Source organism: Amborella trichopoda, chromosome 5 (genome assembly GCF_054954075.1).
Source record: "Amborella trichopoda isolate Santa Cruz 75 chromosome 5, AtrichopodaSantaCruz75HAP2 v2.0, whole genome shotgun sequence".
In the NCBI taxonomy this organism is placed as follows: domain Eukaryota; kingdom Viridiplantae; phylum Streptophyta; class Magnoliopsida; order Amborellales; family Amborellaceae; genus Amborella; species Amborella trichopoda.
In genome coordinates, this window is record NC_142340.1 from 10,912,632 (window position 1) to 10,932,811 (window position 20,180).

The 20,180-nt window shown below is 39.2% G+C and overlaps 1 protein-coding gene across 4 annotated transcripts in view; it reads left to right on the forward strand.

Moving 5' to 3' along the window:
- The first annotated feature begins 244 nt into the window (after positions 1-244).
- Positions 245-20,180, forward strand: part of TAG1 (membrane bound O-acyl transferase (MBOAT) family protein) — a 37,928-nt gene continuing 17,992 nt past the window's right edge. For 2 of the 4 annotated variants that reach the window (XR_016055981.1, XR_016055980.1), the window contains exons 1-9: positions 245-827; positions 4,513-4,593; positions 4,764-4,837; positions 4,970-5,045; positions 7,907-7,974; positions 8,095-8,218; positions 13,198-13,293; positions 13,691-13,792; positions 13,902-14,048. Coding sequence is in view for 1 of the 4 variants with exons in the window: in XM_006853832.4 (XP_006853894.2) it covers positions 411-827; positions 4,513-4,593; positions 4,764-4,837; positions 4,970-5,045; positions 7,907-7,974; positions 8,095-8,218; positions 13,198-13,293; positions 13,691-13,792; positions 13,912-14,048 (1,175 nt within the window). In the remaining 3 variants the exon portion in view is untranslated. The remainder of the gene's footprint in view (positions 828-4,512; positions 4,594-4,763; positions 4,838-4,969; positions 5,046-7,906; positions 7,975-8,094; positions 8,219-13,197; positions 13,294-13,690; positions 13,793-13,901; positions 14,049-20,180) is intronic. The other 2 variants (XR_016055979.1, XM_006853832.4) reach the window with 1 other exon arrangement.

Sequence of the window (20,180 nt, forward strand, 5' to 3'; positions counted from 1 at the left end):
TCTTTGGGAGTTTTATAAAAGACAGGGCCATCAACGGGCTCTCTCTCAAAATGCTGTCCTCGAGCAAAGCAAACAAATGGGCGCTAGACCAGAGGGACTACCAGAAAGTAAGCAAAGGAAAAGAAAAAAAAAAACGGCCTTTTTTTCTTTTCTTTATCTGCTGCAAAAACCAGAGAAGAACAGTAGAGAGAGAAAGATCTTTCATAAATTGGAGAGAGAAGAGAGAGACCAACGGGAATCTTCTGTGCAGCTTAGAGCGAGAAGATCGAAACCCAACTCTTGTTTTTGCAGCATGTGCATGATATGTTAGGCTAGAGAGAGAAACAGAATTGGACTCTGTTTGAATGCAAGACAGAGAGGAGGTAGAGAGAGAATAGCGAATTGAATTCCTACGATGTTATGACTTGTGCATGAGAGCTGTAGTGTTACAGAGAGAGACAGAGAGAGATTCTGCAATGTCGCCTGAAATTAAAAAATCGTCCACTCTTCGTCAGAGATCTTTGCCCCAAAACGCTGCCACGGTTGTGGATACATCCCTTTCATCATCTTCGTCATCTTCTTCCTCGTGTTCACCTGAAAATTCTCTTCAGAGTGTTGAGGGATTTGTTGTGCAGAAGGATTCGAATCGAAATGGTGAAAATTCTGAACTGAATAAAGAATCCGCCATCGAAAATGATAATCATGTTAGGACAGACAATGAATCCATGCATAATGGTGATCACGTTGGCCCTTCAAGCATTTCGGTGAGTCATGGTTATCGAGCTGCTGCTCCTGCTCATAGGAGAGTGAAGGAGAGCCCCCTCAGCTCTGATGCCATATTCAAGCAGGTTGGTTCTTGTTTTCTTTAATCACTTTCTTTGGTTCTTGAGAAATCATTTATAGTCTATCTGAATTTCTTTTTCTTTTTTTTGGGTGTGTTAGATCATTAGTTTGCTACTGTTTTGATCAATGGAATAGCTTAAATTGGTTTTCCATTTATTGATAGATTGCATGGCTTCAGTTGGTTGTTCTCATGTTCTTTAACTTGATTATTTCAGTGGCTGGTTTTCTTATCTTGATAAATTGGATGTCTTAATTGGTAATTATTTGGGATGGGTTTATAATGTGTCAATATGAGCAGAAATGATGACTATATATTACTATTGGAAATGAAGATGAGTCTATATTTGTTTGTGATGTGGCAGGGTAATTTATTTATTTCTTTTTTTTTAGAGAATTTATTTGAAGCTTTTAAGGATTGTTGGAGTAGGTATCATTGGTTTCTTCGATGGTGTATGGTTTCCTCTGAGCCACCTTTTGTAGTGCCCATGGACCCTTAACAAAAAGTGTATGAACTTCGCAAATTTCAGATTGGGAATTTTGTCCAGGCAATTTTGTTATTCTTATGAAGCTTAAAGCCTCACTGGAACGATTATGGCTGAAGTTTTACTCCTACCTCATTTCCTCCCTATTATTTAGTTTGAAAAACCTGTGGCTATTGTCATAGAATTCCATGTCTGTTGTGTTCTTGTACATGGAAAACACTGAAATAAGATTGATATTGAGCTTATTCTAGTGAGGAATATGCAAATAGTTGAACATTTTATCTAAAAGTAATCTCTTGCTTATCCTATAATTGAGGAATATGCAAATAGTTGAACAGTTTATCTTAAAAGTGATCTCTTGCTTATCCTATAATTGAATTGCAGTTTTTTGCTTGGCATTTCTTTGAGTTTTTTTATCCTATCATCTTCATGTAAATTATGCAATGTGCTTTCTTTCTAGCCATGAGGTATAAGGTTTATATCATTGATTGCTACCAGGCTGGTCAAGAAAGAATGCCAACTAAAAATTTTGCAGGGTTACTATGCTTGTGTTATTCTTTTTCTTGAGTTCATGCAACTGATGACGCCTATTATTTGAATGGATATACTACTTTGTAACATTAAATGATCTGTATTTATTAAGAAAGAAATTCATAGGGTAGCTGAAACACTGCATTATTATCTAACAGTTGAAAAACACTATTTATAACGCAATTTCTATTTCGAACTTTATAAAATGCCTTTTGAAGCAATATTATAAATACCAAATAGGACATCCCACTAGTGATGACATCATGATGATGTCAAAAACCAAGAGGAATGATGTGGGTGTCACATGGCCACCCTATGGCCACTTTTATGGTACGTGTAGGCCCCCATTAGTCTGTCTTTGATTGGAATTTCTCAAAGCAATTCAATAATGCTCATTATCTTGCTTTGAAAAATTCTAAAAAATTCTCTAAATGATTTTCCACTCAAAATACTTCTTTTGGCATCAAAATAAAATTGGACAATGTGTAAATGAGATCTCATGGCTAATATCTGGTCATCGGAGTACTCCACTGGGCTAGTCTGACATGATGACACATTCTCTCAGAATGAGCCAACAAGCTTATGCTCTGTAGTATCTGGCAGAGATACATAATATGGCTTATCAAATTCACCCCAATCAGTGTCCCAACACTCTTGGCTGTCAGTGAATTACAGGTGCACCCATGGGGATATAGTAGTGCTCACATACATGGGTCCTCTCAAGGCACATGTGCACTAACTCTTCTTAGTTGGATCATAATACATTAGAAGAGTGGTGTCCTGTGTGACTGTAAGTGCACATGCTATAGGGTGGTCTAGTGTTAGGGTACCGACTCATGTCCCATGAGTCATGACCATCTTATACAAGGCCATTACTCTTAGATACTCAGGTTCTAATCTCTTTTTTTGGTTTTCTTAGCCTTGGCCAACACATTATCCATGAGGCATATTCTTTTTTTGTATCCTTGACTAGAGGTGACCCTCACACCTCCATAAGCCATCTCTCTCTCTCACCCATATAGAGTCATTGCCTCATTTACTGGGTATATGATTCTAAGCCCCAGTGCACCAAGAACCTAGAATCATGTTATCTCATTCATTCCCACTGAGTGAGAGAATCTTGGTAAGGCCGTGAAAGGACATAACTCCAACATTTTTCTGCCGTTTGTAGCTAGCTACCTTGTGGAAGGAGGACATATTTCTGTCACTGAGTCTGAGACAGTTGATTCAGGACCTCTAGAACCAATAAATTTCCTCATGATTGAGAACTACCGAGAGCTTAGTCTGGGCTTCCATTCTCTGAAATTGCTTCATATCGGACAAAGGTCTGGATTCTTCTTGAGAATCCAATTCTTGACTAATAGAAGTGAGGGAATTGTTCAGAGGCTTAGGGTGAAACTAACACCATTGTTTTATAGTGTTCTTGAGGAGCTGCAACTTTTTAGAGTGGTGAAAACCTGCCCAGCCAAAGATATTGAAAGAAGACCTCCAACAATGAATATTTTGAGCAAGCTTAGGTTCCTCCTAGTTTAGCTCAAATCTAAAAGGATTGTTTGGTGTACTGAGTGGGTGGGTATCTAGGAGGATGGGTCTATGGTCTGTGTAGTTTTGGGGAAGGCACAATGGAAAGACTCTATTGTCTGATGTAGTTTTGGAGAAGGCACACGAGAAAGACCCTGTTCTCCATACTTTATTCCAACCTTTCCTCTCTATTATATATTCGCCTTTTTCTTGGACATTTACAAGGACCCAATTTCCACTCTAGGGAGCCAAATATGAGCTTCTGGTCATATTCCTTGTATATTTGTATCGATAATATACCTGTAGCCATGCCTTTGTCCTGGAGTTTAGAAATCATTGGGTCATAACCCTTCTCCCTATATCGGTACTGGTATATATACCAAGGCATTTTAGCTTATTATCCTTGCCGATTCCTTGTTAATTTTTTTGAGATTTTTTAGAGCTTGTCTATGACATGTTTTAGTCCAAATCATTCTTTTGTATCATAGTAACACCCTAATATGCCTAGTGTCTTTAAAATACTAGGCAGTGTTTAAAACCTCGAACTGGTGGGTTCAAAAGGTCACCCACCAGTCCTGAGTCGAGGTGTTGAATTACCAATCCAGCTCAGTCGACCGGCCGATATATTTTAAAAGCACAAGAAACAAAAGGAAGCAAAAAAAGAGAAAAAATGAACAAAAAGCAACATAAAAACTCATAAAATCATATACTCAAAATCAAATAGAAAATTTAAATGCAAAACACTGTAAAGAAAATAGAAAAAATTGTTCTTTTGTTTTTCTTATATCTAGATCCTGACCTTGTCCAGTTAATAATCATTTGTTGGACTTCATGGGTGCTTGAATAAGATTTGGTGCCAACTAGAAGAAATTATGTTAATTATAAAAAGGGGAAAAAAGAGAAGAACTTATGTTACTATGGAACTGGGAACAATCACATAAAATGTAAATTGATCTTGCTTTAGTCCTTGAACACCTGTTGCAGTGGTTGCAAATTTTTATATAATTTCATTATAAATATTAGTATTATATTTATGCTTGCACATGATAAATTCCTAGGTAATTTTGCTCTTAAGAAAGTAGTTCTCAACCTGATACTTCATTTATGCCCAATTTGATTCATAATTTTGCATTAACATTGATCCTTTTTATGACAGAGCCATGCCGGTCTCTTTAACCTCTGTATTGTGGTACTTATTGCAGTGAACAGCAGGCTTATTATTGAGAACTTGATGAAGGTACTTGTAACTTACTTACCTTCAGTTCTTGCTTTGCATATATTTATTCCTCACAAATAACAGCAAGGATGCCTCGGGGTACTTCGCACCTAGTTTGTTAATGTAGTTTATTGGGAGGTTATTTTGGAATTTCCGGTGTCTAATAACTTCTTCTTGACTTCTATTTACAGTATGGCCTTTTAATTAGAGCTGGATTTTGGTTTAGCTCCAGATCACTTAGAGATTGGCCACTTTTAATGTGTTGGTATGGATTCTGTGGCTTGTTCACTTTCCACTATATGCTATTGATGTTCCCTATTAAATAATCTCTATCCAGTAATCATAATTGACTTACGTTTGTGATTTATGAAGTCTTCTTATGTTTCTTTGGTTGCAGTCTCACTCTGCCAGTATTTCCTCTTGCTGCTTTTGTGGTTGAAAGGCTTGTACAGCACAAATTTATTTCAGAATCTGTAAGAACTTATTCATCTAGTGAAATTTGCCATTCCTGGAACCCTGATGTTTTGTTTCTTATTTCATGGGACAGTTCATCTTGATTAATATGTTATAGTTGATTTACCCATGTTTTAATATACTTAATGTCTATGCGTGCAATTTATACTTGAATTTTGTTCATTGAATTTGGAAAGCCCAGTCTGAAGTATTATGGCAGTCTTTAGCAAATGTGTCCCTAGGCGTGGGCAAGGATTTTGTCTCTGGTGTTTACTTTGTCTTTTGCTTGTAAGACTGATGAGATTCTTTGGTGAGTCTTCTGCATGCTTGTGGACTAGACATGTACACCTTGGAAAAATAAAGATATTTGCATATCCCATACGTAGCATTGATATGTTGTGAGAAAGTCAAAACTGTGTCTTATCCTAGAGTTCTACCCTCTAAACTGTTCTTCTCTCGCCCTGCCTGTGAACTTCAGTTCTGAGAAGGCACTTATTCCAAGACAGGCACACAGCACAACCCTAATATGGAGGTTAGTCATGGGTTCAAACTTACAGTTATGTGCTGCCAAAGCTGGCATTGTCACAGAATATTAGACATGCACATCTAAGTTTAGACATATGTCTGAATTTTCTTCATGTATATCATATAGCCTTTTAGTTTTACCTCAAATATGATTTTTATATGTAGATGTATAAGTGCCCCAAGCATAGATGTGTCTGTAACCAACGTAACATTTTTTGAGGAGCTGTCTTGGAGACATGGGTGCCCTTGTCCTCATGATACAGACACACTTTGCTGGATGCATGCATCCACACTCGTGAATATAGTCACTAACTCCTTAACTCAATCATGCATGCAGATACTCTACACATGCATACAACATCCCTACATGTATTTGTACACGTGTGAATTTGTATGTACATGTGTATATATTTTTTGATTAATAACTGCATGTGTATCCTTTTTTATAATTAACTGCATTATGTATTTTTCTGTATATATATTTCCATTTATATGGATTGAGTAATGTTATCCGTCAGTTCAGACCATAGTTACCAGGAATGGGAACGGGAGTGTGGAGCAAACCTAGCTTCAAGTTCCCTGGATGGCGGAGCGAGCTCCGTACATGGCCTGGGGATGGGAGCGAGTTCCATGACTTCTAGGGAGTGCATTGCTATCTGGGCAGGAGTGGGTTGCCTAAAAGGGATTGCATTGTTCTGTTCTTAGGATAGGGGTTTCCGGAGTTCACTATTTTCGTATATTGTAAATTGTTCCCAAATTCACGGTTCCAAGGTATCAATGTAATAAAAAATCATGGCATTGAGATTGCCTTATAATTTTTGAAGTCATTGGAGCATGATCTTAGACCGAATTCAACAAACAACAGAATTGGGGTGTATTGGAGCATGATTTGATATCGAATTCGGTGAAAAACCTTATTTTGTTGCATTAGAGCATGATTTCACGCCAAATTCAATAAACAACATTATCGTGGTATACAGTGCACCAGTTTACCTTAATTGTACAATACCCTTCTCTAAATTGGCACTCGATGATGGGCAACGCGGCCAACTTTTGAACCTCCTTCCAATCTTGTCCCTACTCAAGTTGCCTTTCTTTAAAATTGGACACAAGTGTCATTGAAAAATATGTGCATCGTAGAAAATTTGAGGAAAACCGAATACTATATATGAATAAAATAAACTTTGTAGGTGTAGGTCGCTCCCATGGTATAGGATACTCAGTTCCTGGTGTGATGGAATGTGGTTCCGAATGATATTGGAGCCATGATCTTGGCCATGCGGATTTGGATCCCACTTGCTAGGGAACTCGTTCCCTAATAATAGGAATCGAGTTCCCATAACTCCGGGTACGAGATCCAAATACACAAGGAAGGGTCTGGAATCGAGATCTGGTCACTTGGAGTGTGGGATCGAGATTCCGGGGCGGAAGTGAACCCCTACATGGGCGCTCCCGGTAACTATGGTTCAGACTTAAGATGTGGTAACAAACACTTCCAGCAATGTCTCAAATCACTTCTCAGATACATGAGGCTCTGTCTGTTGGCTATCGAGATGTACTAAAATCTTAGACATGCATGACCATGCATTAGTGACATACCTATACATTTTTTTATTAATTATTTTCTTATGTAATTAATATTCTTGTAGTATATGTTTATATGTTTCTACAGGTGCGTATATTGACACTTGAGCATTGTATGAGCATGTCATTTCCACGGGCCTTATTTTGGGGGGCAGTGTTGGACAAATCACGTCCGTGTCAAATACTGATACCGGTGCCTGTGTCCTTGTAACGTGTGTGTGTGTGTGCATGTGCATGTCTGTGTAGTGCTCCCATGTGCATGCATAGATATATAGATTCATACGAGATCATATTGAGCATTATGAACTGCTCTCTTCTATAGGTTCTAGTATATTTCACATACTCTCCTGCGTGCACATAGGAGCTTAATACTTGGAGATACGAATTTTTGGTGCCTGTGCCTACATGCAAGTATGCTGTTTTTCACATACTGATGCTCACTCCAACACATACCCACATGCACACCTCTTGACCGGATTTCCTTTTGTTAGAAATTTTGTTGTGTGAGGATTTCAATATTCGCATGATTGAGTTTTTCCACTTTCTGCTTTCCTGATATCGAACGTATAGCATCTTTCCGCAGAAGTTTAAAATGGTTGGTAGTCTTTCTTGCAATTCATGATGTATGTATTTAATTGAATCCAAGAAGCCTCTATGGGGATTGGAGTTTAATAGACATAAAGTAGGAGCAAGCTCAACATATCTCACATTGCATGAATGCTGTTTGTTTCATGTTTTTTCAATGCTGAGCGCTACTTTCATTCTTTTGCAGATTGTGGTTTTGTTACATGTAATAATTACCACTTCTGAAGTCTTATATCCCATTTTTGTGATACTGAGGTAAGGTCCCTTTTATGTTGATTTCTAGTTTTCTACTCATACTGACCTCTAGAAGTTTCAGTTTATGTGATAAATATTTTCCTTTTAACACAATTATGTTTACCCTAAAATAATTTGCAGGTGTGATTCTGCTGTTTTATCAGGCCTTGCTTTAATGCTGTTTACTAGCATTATTTGGTTGAAGCTGGTCTCCTACGCACATACTAATTATGATTTAAGAACTCTTGCGGAATCAGAAAATAAGGTCCTTTATCATTTCCAGTGCTTGTATGTTCATCATTATATTATTCATCTTGGGTTTTAACTGTCAAGTGCTGTTCACTGAAGAATTTTTTTATATTTCTTGAAGTGCTTCCCTTTTTCTTTTTCTTCTATTTTTTTTATTGGCATAATTAGGCATTAAAAAAAGAAAATATGTGGACATGGTGGATGCTTTGTTTTGTAAGAGGTCTTAAATATGCTGGGTTGGATCGCATGGAGCTTATTGCTTCTTAGTAGCAAAATATTGCGAAGAATCTATTTAGTCCAAAATGGAACTCACATTCTATGTTTTGTCAAGGGGATCTTTATTATCGTGTCAATGTTTTGAATACAATTTATATGTATTCATCACTGCAATTTCTTTTCAAGAAATGTGTTAATATATTTATGAGTCCTTAAATGCTATCTTTATGATACTTCTAACATTTTGCATTGTTCAATGGTTGGTTGGTTTGTTCTTGATGGCTATAAGTGTCATGTTTTGTTGATTAATATAGGAGGCAATAGACTTAAAGATTTGGGGCCTCATGGTGCAACTCTTCAATTCTACAACATGAGCTTTAAAGTTTATCCAAGCAGCTTTGTGTTTATCATTGTTGCTTGGTGTCAGTATCATGCGAAGGCGTCCTATGAAGATTCAAATCCTAGTATTGATGTTGCAGAACATGCTTTTCATGAAGGCATGAGTGAAGTCAAATATCCCCATCCTATGGTCTACCCAGCTCGAAGTAAATGAAGATCCTTGAACCCATTCAACCCAGTCAGTGACATACCTTCAATGGTGAACTTATCCCATATACCCTCTACCGTCTGTGGGTCTTAGCTGTACTAGAGATCCTAGAAATACCATTCAAGACTATGTTTATCTTTTGAGTTGCCATTATGGTTCTAATCTAAACCCATTTGAGTAAGGGGACTATTTTTGAAGACACATCCTTTGACTTAATGCCTAATAAAGCACCGGTTAGGAGGTGCGATTTGGTTCAAGTAAAAGGCTCTAAAAGGGCAAGGGGAAGACCCAAAATGATATGGATAGAAGCATAGTCATTGGAACCTTGTAGGAAAGGTCACGGACCTGCTTTGGAATCTCGATCCTGCGGTTCCAGCTAGGGATCTTGGATGGAACACGGATCCCTAAATTGTGATCCTCGTTCCCAGCAGGTTTGAACTGTGGTTCTCAAATGTATGACACAGTGCATATGATGTTTTCTCTATTGAACACTAATTCAAGTTTGTGCCCAATGTTACTTTGAGCCCACACATCATTCTCAATCCCTTAAAACATATTATTGTGAGTCCTTCCTCATGGAATTGCGCTTCTCGGTGACAAGGATCGCTCTCCCTTGATATAGGATCATACGGACAAAGATCCCAACCACAAGGAGTTTCCAACAATCCACAGTTATATGGACCCGAGCCAGCTCCTGCTTTTGGGAATGCACCCCGCACCCTACAACGGTGGATATAAGTAGTGAGAAAAGATGTGGTGACTTTTGGTCTTACTGGGGGTATGGCCCTTGATAGAGAAGAATGGAGGAACAACATTCATATAGCCGAGCCCAAATAATTGGGATAAGGCTAGGATGATTATAATGATGGATGATGTGACGATGACCCTTTGGCCTGATGCCTCATTCCTCATACATTCACCTCTTATATCTTATTTTGAAATGGGGACATAAATCAAGGTTAATCTTATTTTGTCACTACAGTGCTTTCTTTCTTTCTTTTTCTTTTATCGAGAAAAAATTCTGGAAACAAATTAGTCACAGATGGGTAGGAGGAATTTTTTTTGGCATATACTCTCTCTACACCAAAATGTCGCTAGTTTCACACTTATTTGATGAAGTATCCACTACCATATTTCCCTCCCTAGTACATAATGTTATCCATAACATGAAATTTCACCATACGTCGTTATTATCTTAATTGCACCAAGCATCATGGGATTGGGGAGCCCCTTTGAAGTTGCATGATCAGTGAAACTGTAATCCAAGGGATATCCAACAATAATCGCTAACCTGCAAAACACTCATTCAAAACCCACACTCTTATCAATGCCTTAAGTCCATATGGGACCCTCAATGCTCAAATAATTTTACTTCATGCTTTTGTTGGGGTTTGTGGCCTTTAAAGGCTATGAGAGCATGCAAAAAGACATTTATAGTGGATTATGGACTTCTATGGCAGTGTTATCCTTTTTTCTGACTAAGGGTTAGGCGGTCTATAGCCCAGGTCATGTCTAAAACCTTTATCCCTAGGCATGAGGCACTACCGAAAAGGGTTTACAGAGGGTCATTCTTTGTTGAGGTTGGAGTGATGTTCAGGGATGGTTTGTGAGCCAGGAGAACTGTGTGGTATTTTGTATGTAGATGTAGGCCTATGAGAACGAGGGGTAAATCTTCAACAAACTTTCACACGATGTGTACATATGATAGCTGCATTTTCGAGAAGCATCCCTATAGAGGGACACATGTACCTGAGCAAAGAGAGAGGCTCCCTTGCACTGTAGTGACATGTGATTGACTTTGTCCTAAGGGGGGGAACTGTCATCCACATTCCGAGAGTGTGGTTCCACTTTTTATTAGCTGGCTTTGATGAGCCAATTATGAGACTATGTGTCATGGGTCTTGTTGGGTCGGTTTGAGATGGTCACCGAGTTGGATGAAATGCCTTGTAGTCACCTGTTTTTACCCTATTGGTACCAATACACTTCTAGATATATTTTTTTTAGTATTAGAAATGTTTATGTGAATTTTAGAATATTTCAGATTTTTGAAATTTATATTAAGTTGTAAAATCCTTTGAAAGGCTATTTTTGACATATTGTTTATAAGGTAGGGCACATGTGGGGCCCTTTGATCCATCCCCATATCTATGCCACCCTCACATGGGTGGGGCGTGGGGCTCATGGGGCCACATTTCACCCATAGGGGGTGGCATCCCCTGCTCCTTGTTTTTTATAAGTTTGTTTTAAATTAAAAATAATGCTTTTAAGTTGAAAATGATAGTCTTTTAAAACGGAAGATTATGTTCCCATTTTTGTGGGAGTTAGTTTTGACCAAAAATTATATTATCTTTGACTTGCCACAATTTTGAAATGGATATAGGAAGTTCTAGAAGGTTCTTGTTTGGTTTATTCCAAATTGGACTAGAAGTGCATATGAGTCAAATATTAAAGGTATAATGTTCCTAATATTTCTCTTTAAATCATGATGGTTGATTTTTGGGATGGATGACTCATATTTAGTCTCTCACCACACAGATTTCCTAAATTCTCTACACAATTGAGCCTCTCTCACCTATCAATCTCTTTATCTCTTCCATGCCCCAAATAAGTCTCTCTTTCGTCTGAAATTCATCTCTCTTCTCTCCGTCGTAGTGGCATGCCACCCTAGAATAAAATAAGAGGGGGTGGCATACCAAATCCTAATCTAGGGTTTTATTATTTGGAGAGAGGTATACCCAGCCTAGGAAGAGTTTCACTCTTTATGTTATGCCCTAATTTGATACTAAGGGGTTCCTACAAACCCTAATTGTGTTTTCATGCTCTTTTAAACCCTAATTTAAGAGGTATAGCCTATGAAGATTTCCCGTCTCTGAAATTCCAACAAGATCAATAGGAACAGAAGTACACCATCGGTCAAGAAATTGGGATTGGAGTGTACCAAATCCTGTGGGTGTAACCCTAGTCACTGTTGAGTAAGTCTTCCCAGCCGTTGACTTTTATTTTTTAGTCATCTTTGCATATTTACTGTGATTTTACAGGATTGATAGTGGAAGGTTGGTTTTTGTTCCTGGTTAGTGTTTATTTATTTTGGAAGTAAAAGCAAAGATCTTAGGTTGTATTTAGATTCTTATTTTCTGTTGACAATAGTGTATTGTGGCACTTATTAGTGGAATTTAGTTCATTAATGAAGAGAAGAATAAATTTGTTTATTTTAGTAACTTGAAGTCCACACAGCCACACCTTTAAGCCTTAGTAGACCATCATTTTTGTTCCACATGGTGCTGCTGAAAACTTGCGGTCACTGGACTTCCTTTGGCTCATTCCATTAAATTAGGTTTTATGACCCAGCTGCGTGTGTACCATGTAGAGCCACACTGAAGGCTATCTATTGTTTAGTGTCCTGAATATATTATGCTTATCACTTCTATTTCTGGTCTTTGTTGTGAGCTCATCGTATAAAAATCAATTAATTATCCCTATTGAATATAAATAGACCTTACACGCGGGAACATTTCATTTTAGGCATGTATATCACATATGCACACATTAAGGGAATTTTTTACATTAACCCCCGGTGCACTTTGATTTTCTCGTTAGTTTAGTCCCCAATTTGTGAATAATGAGAGTTGCTTGCTTTACAGATCAGTCAGAATGAAATTCAACGTAAACAAGTTGTGTGGGAGGTTGGCTGTTCTAATGTCTGACAAAACAATGAGGAATTAGTGATACTGCCTAAACCTACCAAAATGTTAGCTGCCCGAAGACATTCAATTCTTTGGGCATGGTCGATCTTTTTGTTGTTCATTTTGTTGAACTTGATGAAGCATGTTAGTTTTTTTGGCTTTTGGAAAATTTCTTAACACATAACGAGATCCATGGATGTTACATGTCCCACCTTACGAGTTTTTTTGCTGGTTTTTTTGAATTCGAGAAAATACAAAAATATATTGTTGTCTGTTCATATCAGAAATGAGAATGTGGTTCAGCATAGCATGGTTGTATTATAGTTATGTAACTATCATGTACTTCTCCAATGTCATACAATTTTTACCATTACTTTTAGCAAATATCATGCCTGCTCTGTTACTATTTTCTGGTCTCTTTTGTGCAATCAAAAGTTAGTATTGCATATGCATAGTTTCTCAGAATTCTTTTCTGACATTCTGGTATGTACAATTGGAAGGATTTTCTCTTTGCTCTTTTAAGAGTAGTGCAATTTTTTGTATTATCAGGGTGATGGGTCCCTTACTACAAAGCTTGAAAACCCTCAGAATATCACCTTAAAAAATATGGCTTATTTCATTGTGGCCCCCACATTATGCTACCAGGTACCCAATCTCGTCTCTTTTATTTGTTCTCGTGACTGCTCTGTTACATATTTCTACCTCAGGCTTCTGTTATTTTCTTTTTGGTGCTTTTCACATTCTATCTATTGCTTATTTTGATCTCGTGGATTGTTGTTTATGGCTGTCTTGATGTAACATTCTATCTGAAGAACTACTTGCTAATGTTCTTCTTCTCCAGTTTTATCTATCACCTTTTATTGGTTGGTGGGAATAACTATGTGTCTCTCTAAACTTGTATAATTGTAAAGGAGATACCAAAGACTATATAACATCAATTCGAGTTTTTGTCCTTCTTTTTTTCTGCAATATTCTTTATTAATGTTCAAAGATGCTGCACTTATACATGATTATACTTTCTGTTGCTGGTTTGCCTTTGTAGCCGAGCTATCCTCGTACTGCATTCATTCGGAAGGGTTGGATTATTCGTCAACTGATTAAGTTGGTGATATTTACCGGACTTATGGGCTTTATCATAGAACAAGTGAGTTCCTCCTCCATGAGCAAAAGCTGGGCCTTGAATTTTGGTTGCTTGGTTAAAACTTAATAATTTATTTCTGAACACATTATTCTTTGTCTTATTTTGATGGAAGAATTTTGCAGTACATAAATCCTATTGTAAAGAACTCACAGCACCCTCTGAAAGGAAACTTCTTGTATGCTATGGAAAGAGTCTTGAAGCTATCAGTTCCAACCTTATACGTCTGGCTCTGCATGTTCTATTGCTTATTTCACTTGTGGTATGTCAGCTATCTCTTTAGCTTATCAAAATATTTTTACTTGAAGCACTTGTAAATTCTGATGTGCATTCCACTGATGCACTGCTGTTTGTGTGAGCTTTTGATTTCTCACTAGACATAAGCTTTTGATATGTTGGCTTGCTTGCATGTCTGCATACATGTGCGTGCTGATATACGTGCTTGTTCATGTGTTAATGTTCATCCATGCATGTGGGTACTTTTTGAAAGGAGGACTATATGACCGGGCAAGTCAATGTTGATTAAAAAATTTCTATCTTTTCTATATATTGCCACCCGAGTTACTCACAAGTGTCCAAATACAATATAAACCAAATAAAATTGCCAATGATTCACACTTGCTTGCCATGAAAACAAAATTACATTCATAACATAGATATGAAAAGTGCAAGATGCAATGAAATCAAGAAAGCATGAATCAAACAAAATTACCGCATACCTTGCCATAGGTTACCCTCAAGGATTTTGTACACCCCACACCAAGTCTCATTCACCAATGGCACATGGGATCTAGGTCCAAGAACTTGTCTCACAACTTGGGAAGCCTAGACAAAACCAGCAGAGAGCATAACATGTGATATCTTTGGCTAAGGCTCAACATATGAGAATAAGGCCAAGACCTAGGGATAGGTTATGTGGCTTGGGCGTGCCACCCCTTGGGGTTTATTTCTTTCCTAAACCCTAACTTAGGCGAGAAGAAGAGACATTAGAGAGATAAGCGTGTCACCCCTGGGAGGCTCAGAGAGAGAGAGAGAGAGAGAGAGAGAGAGAGAGAAAGTTGAAGTATAGATAGTGAACACCCTCCCCCCCCCCCCCCCCCAAGCTAGTTTATATACAACATAGGCTAGGGTTTTTCCATCTTTATGAGATTTAATCTTGACCTTTGATCTTGGAAACCTGTAGGGTGAAGAGATCTCATCCATTCATTCCTTAGATCAACCATCATGATTGAAAGAATGAGATGGAACCATTATCCCTCAGTTTCGATAACTTTATTGCCGTCAAGTATTGTGTAGAGAAAGTATTAAATCTATTCCAATTATTTTCTTATACTTTCCCTTTTGAAAACAATCAAAATCTCTACACAAAACACTTTCCTAAAATTCTCAAATCAACCCATGGCTTGATTGCCATAATTTAAAATAGGAAGGTATAGAGGAGGTGGGGTGCACGGCCATGTAGGCCCCACGCCCCACAATATGGTGGGTCCAAAGAACCTCAGTGGGCCCCCAATACTTTAAACATAGTTTTCAGATAATAAAATAATTTTTATAAAGCTTTTAAATATTTTATTTTTCTCTCTAATTAAAATAAATCCAAAAAAATGATTTTTCCTTATTTAAAATTGTTTTTCAATAAAAATAAAATGCACAGAGAAGTCTAAAAATTCATTTTAAGTATCTGAAAAATAATTAAAATTTAAACATATTTAAAAAGATTTGATGGGAATTTCATCTATAGATTTAGGAAAATACTGAGGACACCATCCTCTCTAGAGACTCCATCTCACTGGACTTTCTTAAACGGGCCCAACAGTACTCATGACCCACAGTCCTTCGCAGGGGTTCATGATTGGACTATCAAAGTTAGCCAATAAATGAAGGAGACATGATCCTAGTCTATGGATTACAGGTCCCTCCAAAAGGACAAATCCAGACCCCATTTCATCACTATGCGCCATGGGTCCTTCCAACACAATCCAGTATTGCAGGGAGTTATCTCTTTCACACATGTACACATGATACACACCTTTATTCAAAGGGCCACTTCCCGAATGTCTATCTAGTGTACATGCCGTGTGATAGTAATGATGTGGATTTAGGCTATTGTCCTCTTAGGGCATCCATCACACCGGGGTCAAATCCATGTCCTTTGGCCAACTGTCTTGGGCACAACTTCGACCTCATCAAGAGATAACCCCATGAAAACCCTTATTGGTTGTGTTCACACAATGCCCAGGACTACGAGTTTTTAGACGTCACATTGAGCCATAGCCAGTGAAAGCTTAGGTGAGTCCAGGCATTAGAAATGCCTCACATTCCAAAGTGAACCACACTCCCATTGGAGCCATTATTTCACTATAATAATTTCAGTCTATGCCTCATAAGGCCTTTAAATGGCCACACAACCCCAACACTTTTGGCCATTTTATAGATATTGAGATATGAATCATCATCATCTCATTTCGTTTGATTAAGTAACTATCATGATCGTCGGTATTGTCAGAACCCCAAAATGATTAAAAAGGTGTAGCATACAAGCCACCTAATGACTTCTCTTTCTTCTCCACTCTCGAAACCTTATCTTGCTAAGAGTGTTGTAACAAGAACCATGCATATGTGGGTGTGTATGCATGTGTGCGTGCGTTAAATGCTATCTAATGTGTTGGAACTGCCAGCACTTCATTCTGTAATTATTTTTTCACTCATGATCCCTCTTGCGACCTACCATATGAAATCATGGACTTTGTCTTTTATGGATCGGTCCCTTTTTGTTGGTTTGGATGGGTCTTCTTAGTTGGCCGTTAACTGACATTTTCTGATCCTCTCTCTACTTACCATTGGGCCTTCAATAAACTTAGTGGTTGTGTGATCCCTTTGCCATGTCTCTATTTTGAGATGGGACTGTATGCTATACTCACAGAAAATATGGTGGGAGGTAGATGACTATCCACCCATCATCCATAGCAACAGGCAGTGGAGATGAAGTGCTTTTCCTCTAACAGACAAGGGTGAAGGTAATTTCACTTTAGGAACTCATTTCCACCATCTGTTGATAACAATCAGTGGATGGATGGTCTATGTGCCTGTTGAGATTCATTATCTGATACATAAGCAAATGTTCCATGTACCAACACCAATTAGGCTTTGATGCTTCATGTGCTATTGTTAACCTTTTTGCATCTTTTGATTATAACCTTCTGCTACTGGATGCCTTCCTCATTATGCCCTTGATTCAATTTTTAAGGATCAATTCTAACATTTTTTTCCATCAAAAGAAAATAAAAGAAAAAATAAAAGAAATGTGTGCACACGATTGACCCCCAGCATGAACCAATTTTCCAATTTTATCTCAAGGAACCATCTGATTGCATCCCCCTGGAAGGGGCCTATTTCTCCTGGTCCAACCATTCCACCTCCCATTCTCTCTCCAAACTTGACTGGTTCCTGTTTAGCCCCGAATGAGATACACTATTCACGGGTTCCCACGCTTCAGCTCTACCCAAACCAACCTCAGACCACTGCCCATCATCCTTAATACCCAATCAGAAATCAGAGGGCCCATACCCTTCAGATTTGAGCTTACATGGCTAGAAGAACCCATCATCTCTAACCTGATCCCACTTTGGCGGGATTCCTTTCCACCCTCTCTCTAGTCGAGCTGGTTTTTGGCTTCAACAAAAACTCCATCTCCTTAAACTGTCACTGAAGGAATGGAGCAAGCAGCTTCCGAGCAATCTCTTCTTGCAAAGGTGTGATCCTGCAGTCTATCCAAACTTGGGTATCCTTTGAGGAACATAGATCTCTTCTTGAAGATGAAGGAAAACAGAGAGCCCAATTGAAGATTAAATACCAATCCCTCCTCAAGCAGGATGAAATTTACTGGTACCAAAGCTCTCAGGTTAAATAGCTCTAATTCGGGGACCTTAACACGACCTTTTTCCACAAAATCACCAATTGTAGGAGGTGTGATAATACCTTTACTTGTATCAATGTTTCAAAAAATATTTTTGATTATCCAGAAGAGATCAACAAAGTAATTCTGGATTTCTTCAAACTCCTCTTTACTACTCCTATTGACCCCTGACCCTCCATGGGGGACCTGACTTTCCTTACCCTTTCCCTTGAGGAAGCCTCCTGGCTAGAGTGCCCCTTCTCAGAAGACGAGATCCTCAGCGTTATTCATGCCTGTGGCCACGACCGAGCCCCTAGCCCCAATGGATTCCCTATTGCCTTTCTCAACAAGGAATTCTTTGAAAGGGGAATTGTCGACAAATCTCTCAACGCAATCTTCATTGCCCTCGTTCTTAAGGTCGAGGGGCCGAAGAGCTTAAGGACTTTCGTCCCATCAGCTTAATCAATAGCTCTTATAAGCTTCTAAGGTCCTCGCCTCTTGTCTCAGAGAAGTCCAAGGATCTGTCATTTCCCCCCAGCAAGGTGCCTTTGTCAAGGATCGACAAATCTTAGATGGGGCTTTCATTGCCCATGTATGTATCCATTCTAGGCACCTCTCTAAGACCCCTATATTGGTGATCAAACTCGAATGGGAAAAGGCCTACGATCATGTTGACTCAGCTGAAACCCTGACTCGCATGGGATTTGGCCTCAGTGGAGGAAATGGATACGGGTTGCACCTCTAACCTAATTTCTCAGTCCTAATCAACGTATCCCCCAAAGGCTATTTCCTGTCAACGAGGATCCTGAGATAGGGTGACCTCTCTCCCCCTCTCTCTTTGCAATTGTGGCCGAAGTCTTCAATCATTCACTTAATGGTCTCTTCTTTTCAGGATGGTTGCATGCAAGAAATTGTAGATCATAAGCTGAGCTTCAACTCCTAAAAATAGGTTGTACTTACTTGCCTTTAAGGGAACTACTCAAACAGGTATTACTGACCTGAAGGCCAATTCTTGGATGCCTTCCACAATGCGATCCGTGCAAGTGCCAGAAAACTACAAGTTTTAACTGTGAGAACCACGGGCTGTCCATTACCCACTTACAATATGCAGACGACACTCTAGTCCTCTATGAGTCCTCTTCCTCGGACATCGACACCCACACCCTCCTCCTTTTCTCAAGTGCTTCAAATGGGCCAGCGGCTTCAAAGTTAACATGTGCAAATCTTAGATGATGGGGGTGGCTCTTGACCCCCTTACGACACATGAATTGGTCAAGAGATGGGGTTGTCAATCTGAAAATCTTCCTTATACTTACCTCGTGCTCCCCTTGTGCCTGGGAAAGCCGAAATGAAGTATTTGTGCCAATATCATTGACAATTTTGACCGGAAATTTGCCACATGGAAGGTTGCTACCTCACCTTGGCAGGTAGAGTTACCCTGATTAAAGCTACCCTCTCTAGTGTGCCCATCAACCAAATATCCCTCTTCCAAATGCCAGCAATAGTTTGCGCTCGCCTTGAGCAGCTCATGAGGAACTTCATATGGGCCAGTGAGGGAAATAGACATAAAATTCATCTCATTTCCTGGGACTGGTTTTGCCTCCCTTGCAACCAAGGTGGTCTAGGCATCCATATCCTTAGGAAAAATAATATAGCCCTCCTGGGGAAATGGTGGTGGCACTACGCGACCCAAGGCCACCTTTGGAAACAGGGTCCTATGCCAGAAGTACCACCTCAACCAATGCTCTTGGTTATGTAACTATGGTCCTAATAGTACAACATCAAGAATCTGGCGGTCCCTCCTTAACATCCTTAACCTCATCAAAGGATACATTTACATGCTCGGGGAGGAAGCCAGGTAAGGTTTTGGCAAGACCTTTGGATAGGACTTACTCCCCTCAAAGACCGCTGCTCTTCTTTCTTCCTTCTAGCGTCCAACCGAGAAGCCACAGTAGCTGAACTCTTCCTTTTCCAGGATTCAGCCAAGGTTGGGAGCCCCAACTTCAAAAGACCTCCCTCTGGCTCTGAGCTCCAAGAATTCCTCGACTTATATTCCCTTCTCCATTTAACCTTTCTCTCACCCAGAGGCGAAGATAAGTTCATCTGGTCTCGGCGCTCTCAAGTTTTTTCACAGTCTCCTCCTCCTACAATAAACTCTTGCTACCCCCTGTGAGGGATAGGAATACCTCTTCTTTGGGCTAGATCAGGAATACAATTATGGACGGCCTCGATTGCAGCCCTCCTTTGGTCTGTCTAGACAGAGAGTAGTATCTTTCACGGAGAGAGCTCCCCCCAGCTGCCCGTTTTGTGAAGATTAAGACTGCAGTCATCTTCTGGGCCTCTATCCACAAGCTATGCAAGGGATTTCCTCCGTCGACATTCCAATCGAACTGGGTGGCTCTGCTCAACCCTACCTGCCCTCGCATCCCTCGTGCTTCCGTGTGAAAACCACCTGATGTTGGCCAAGTAAAACTCAATTTTGATGGTTGCTCTCTAGGC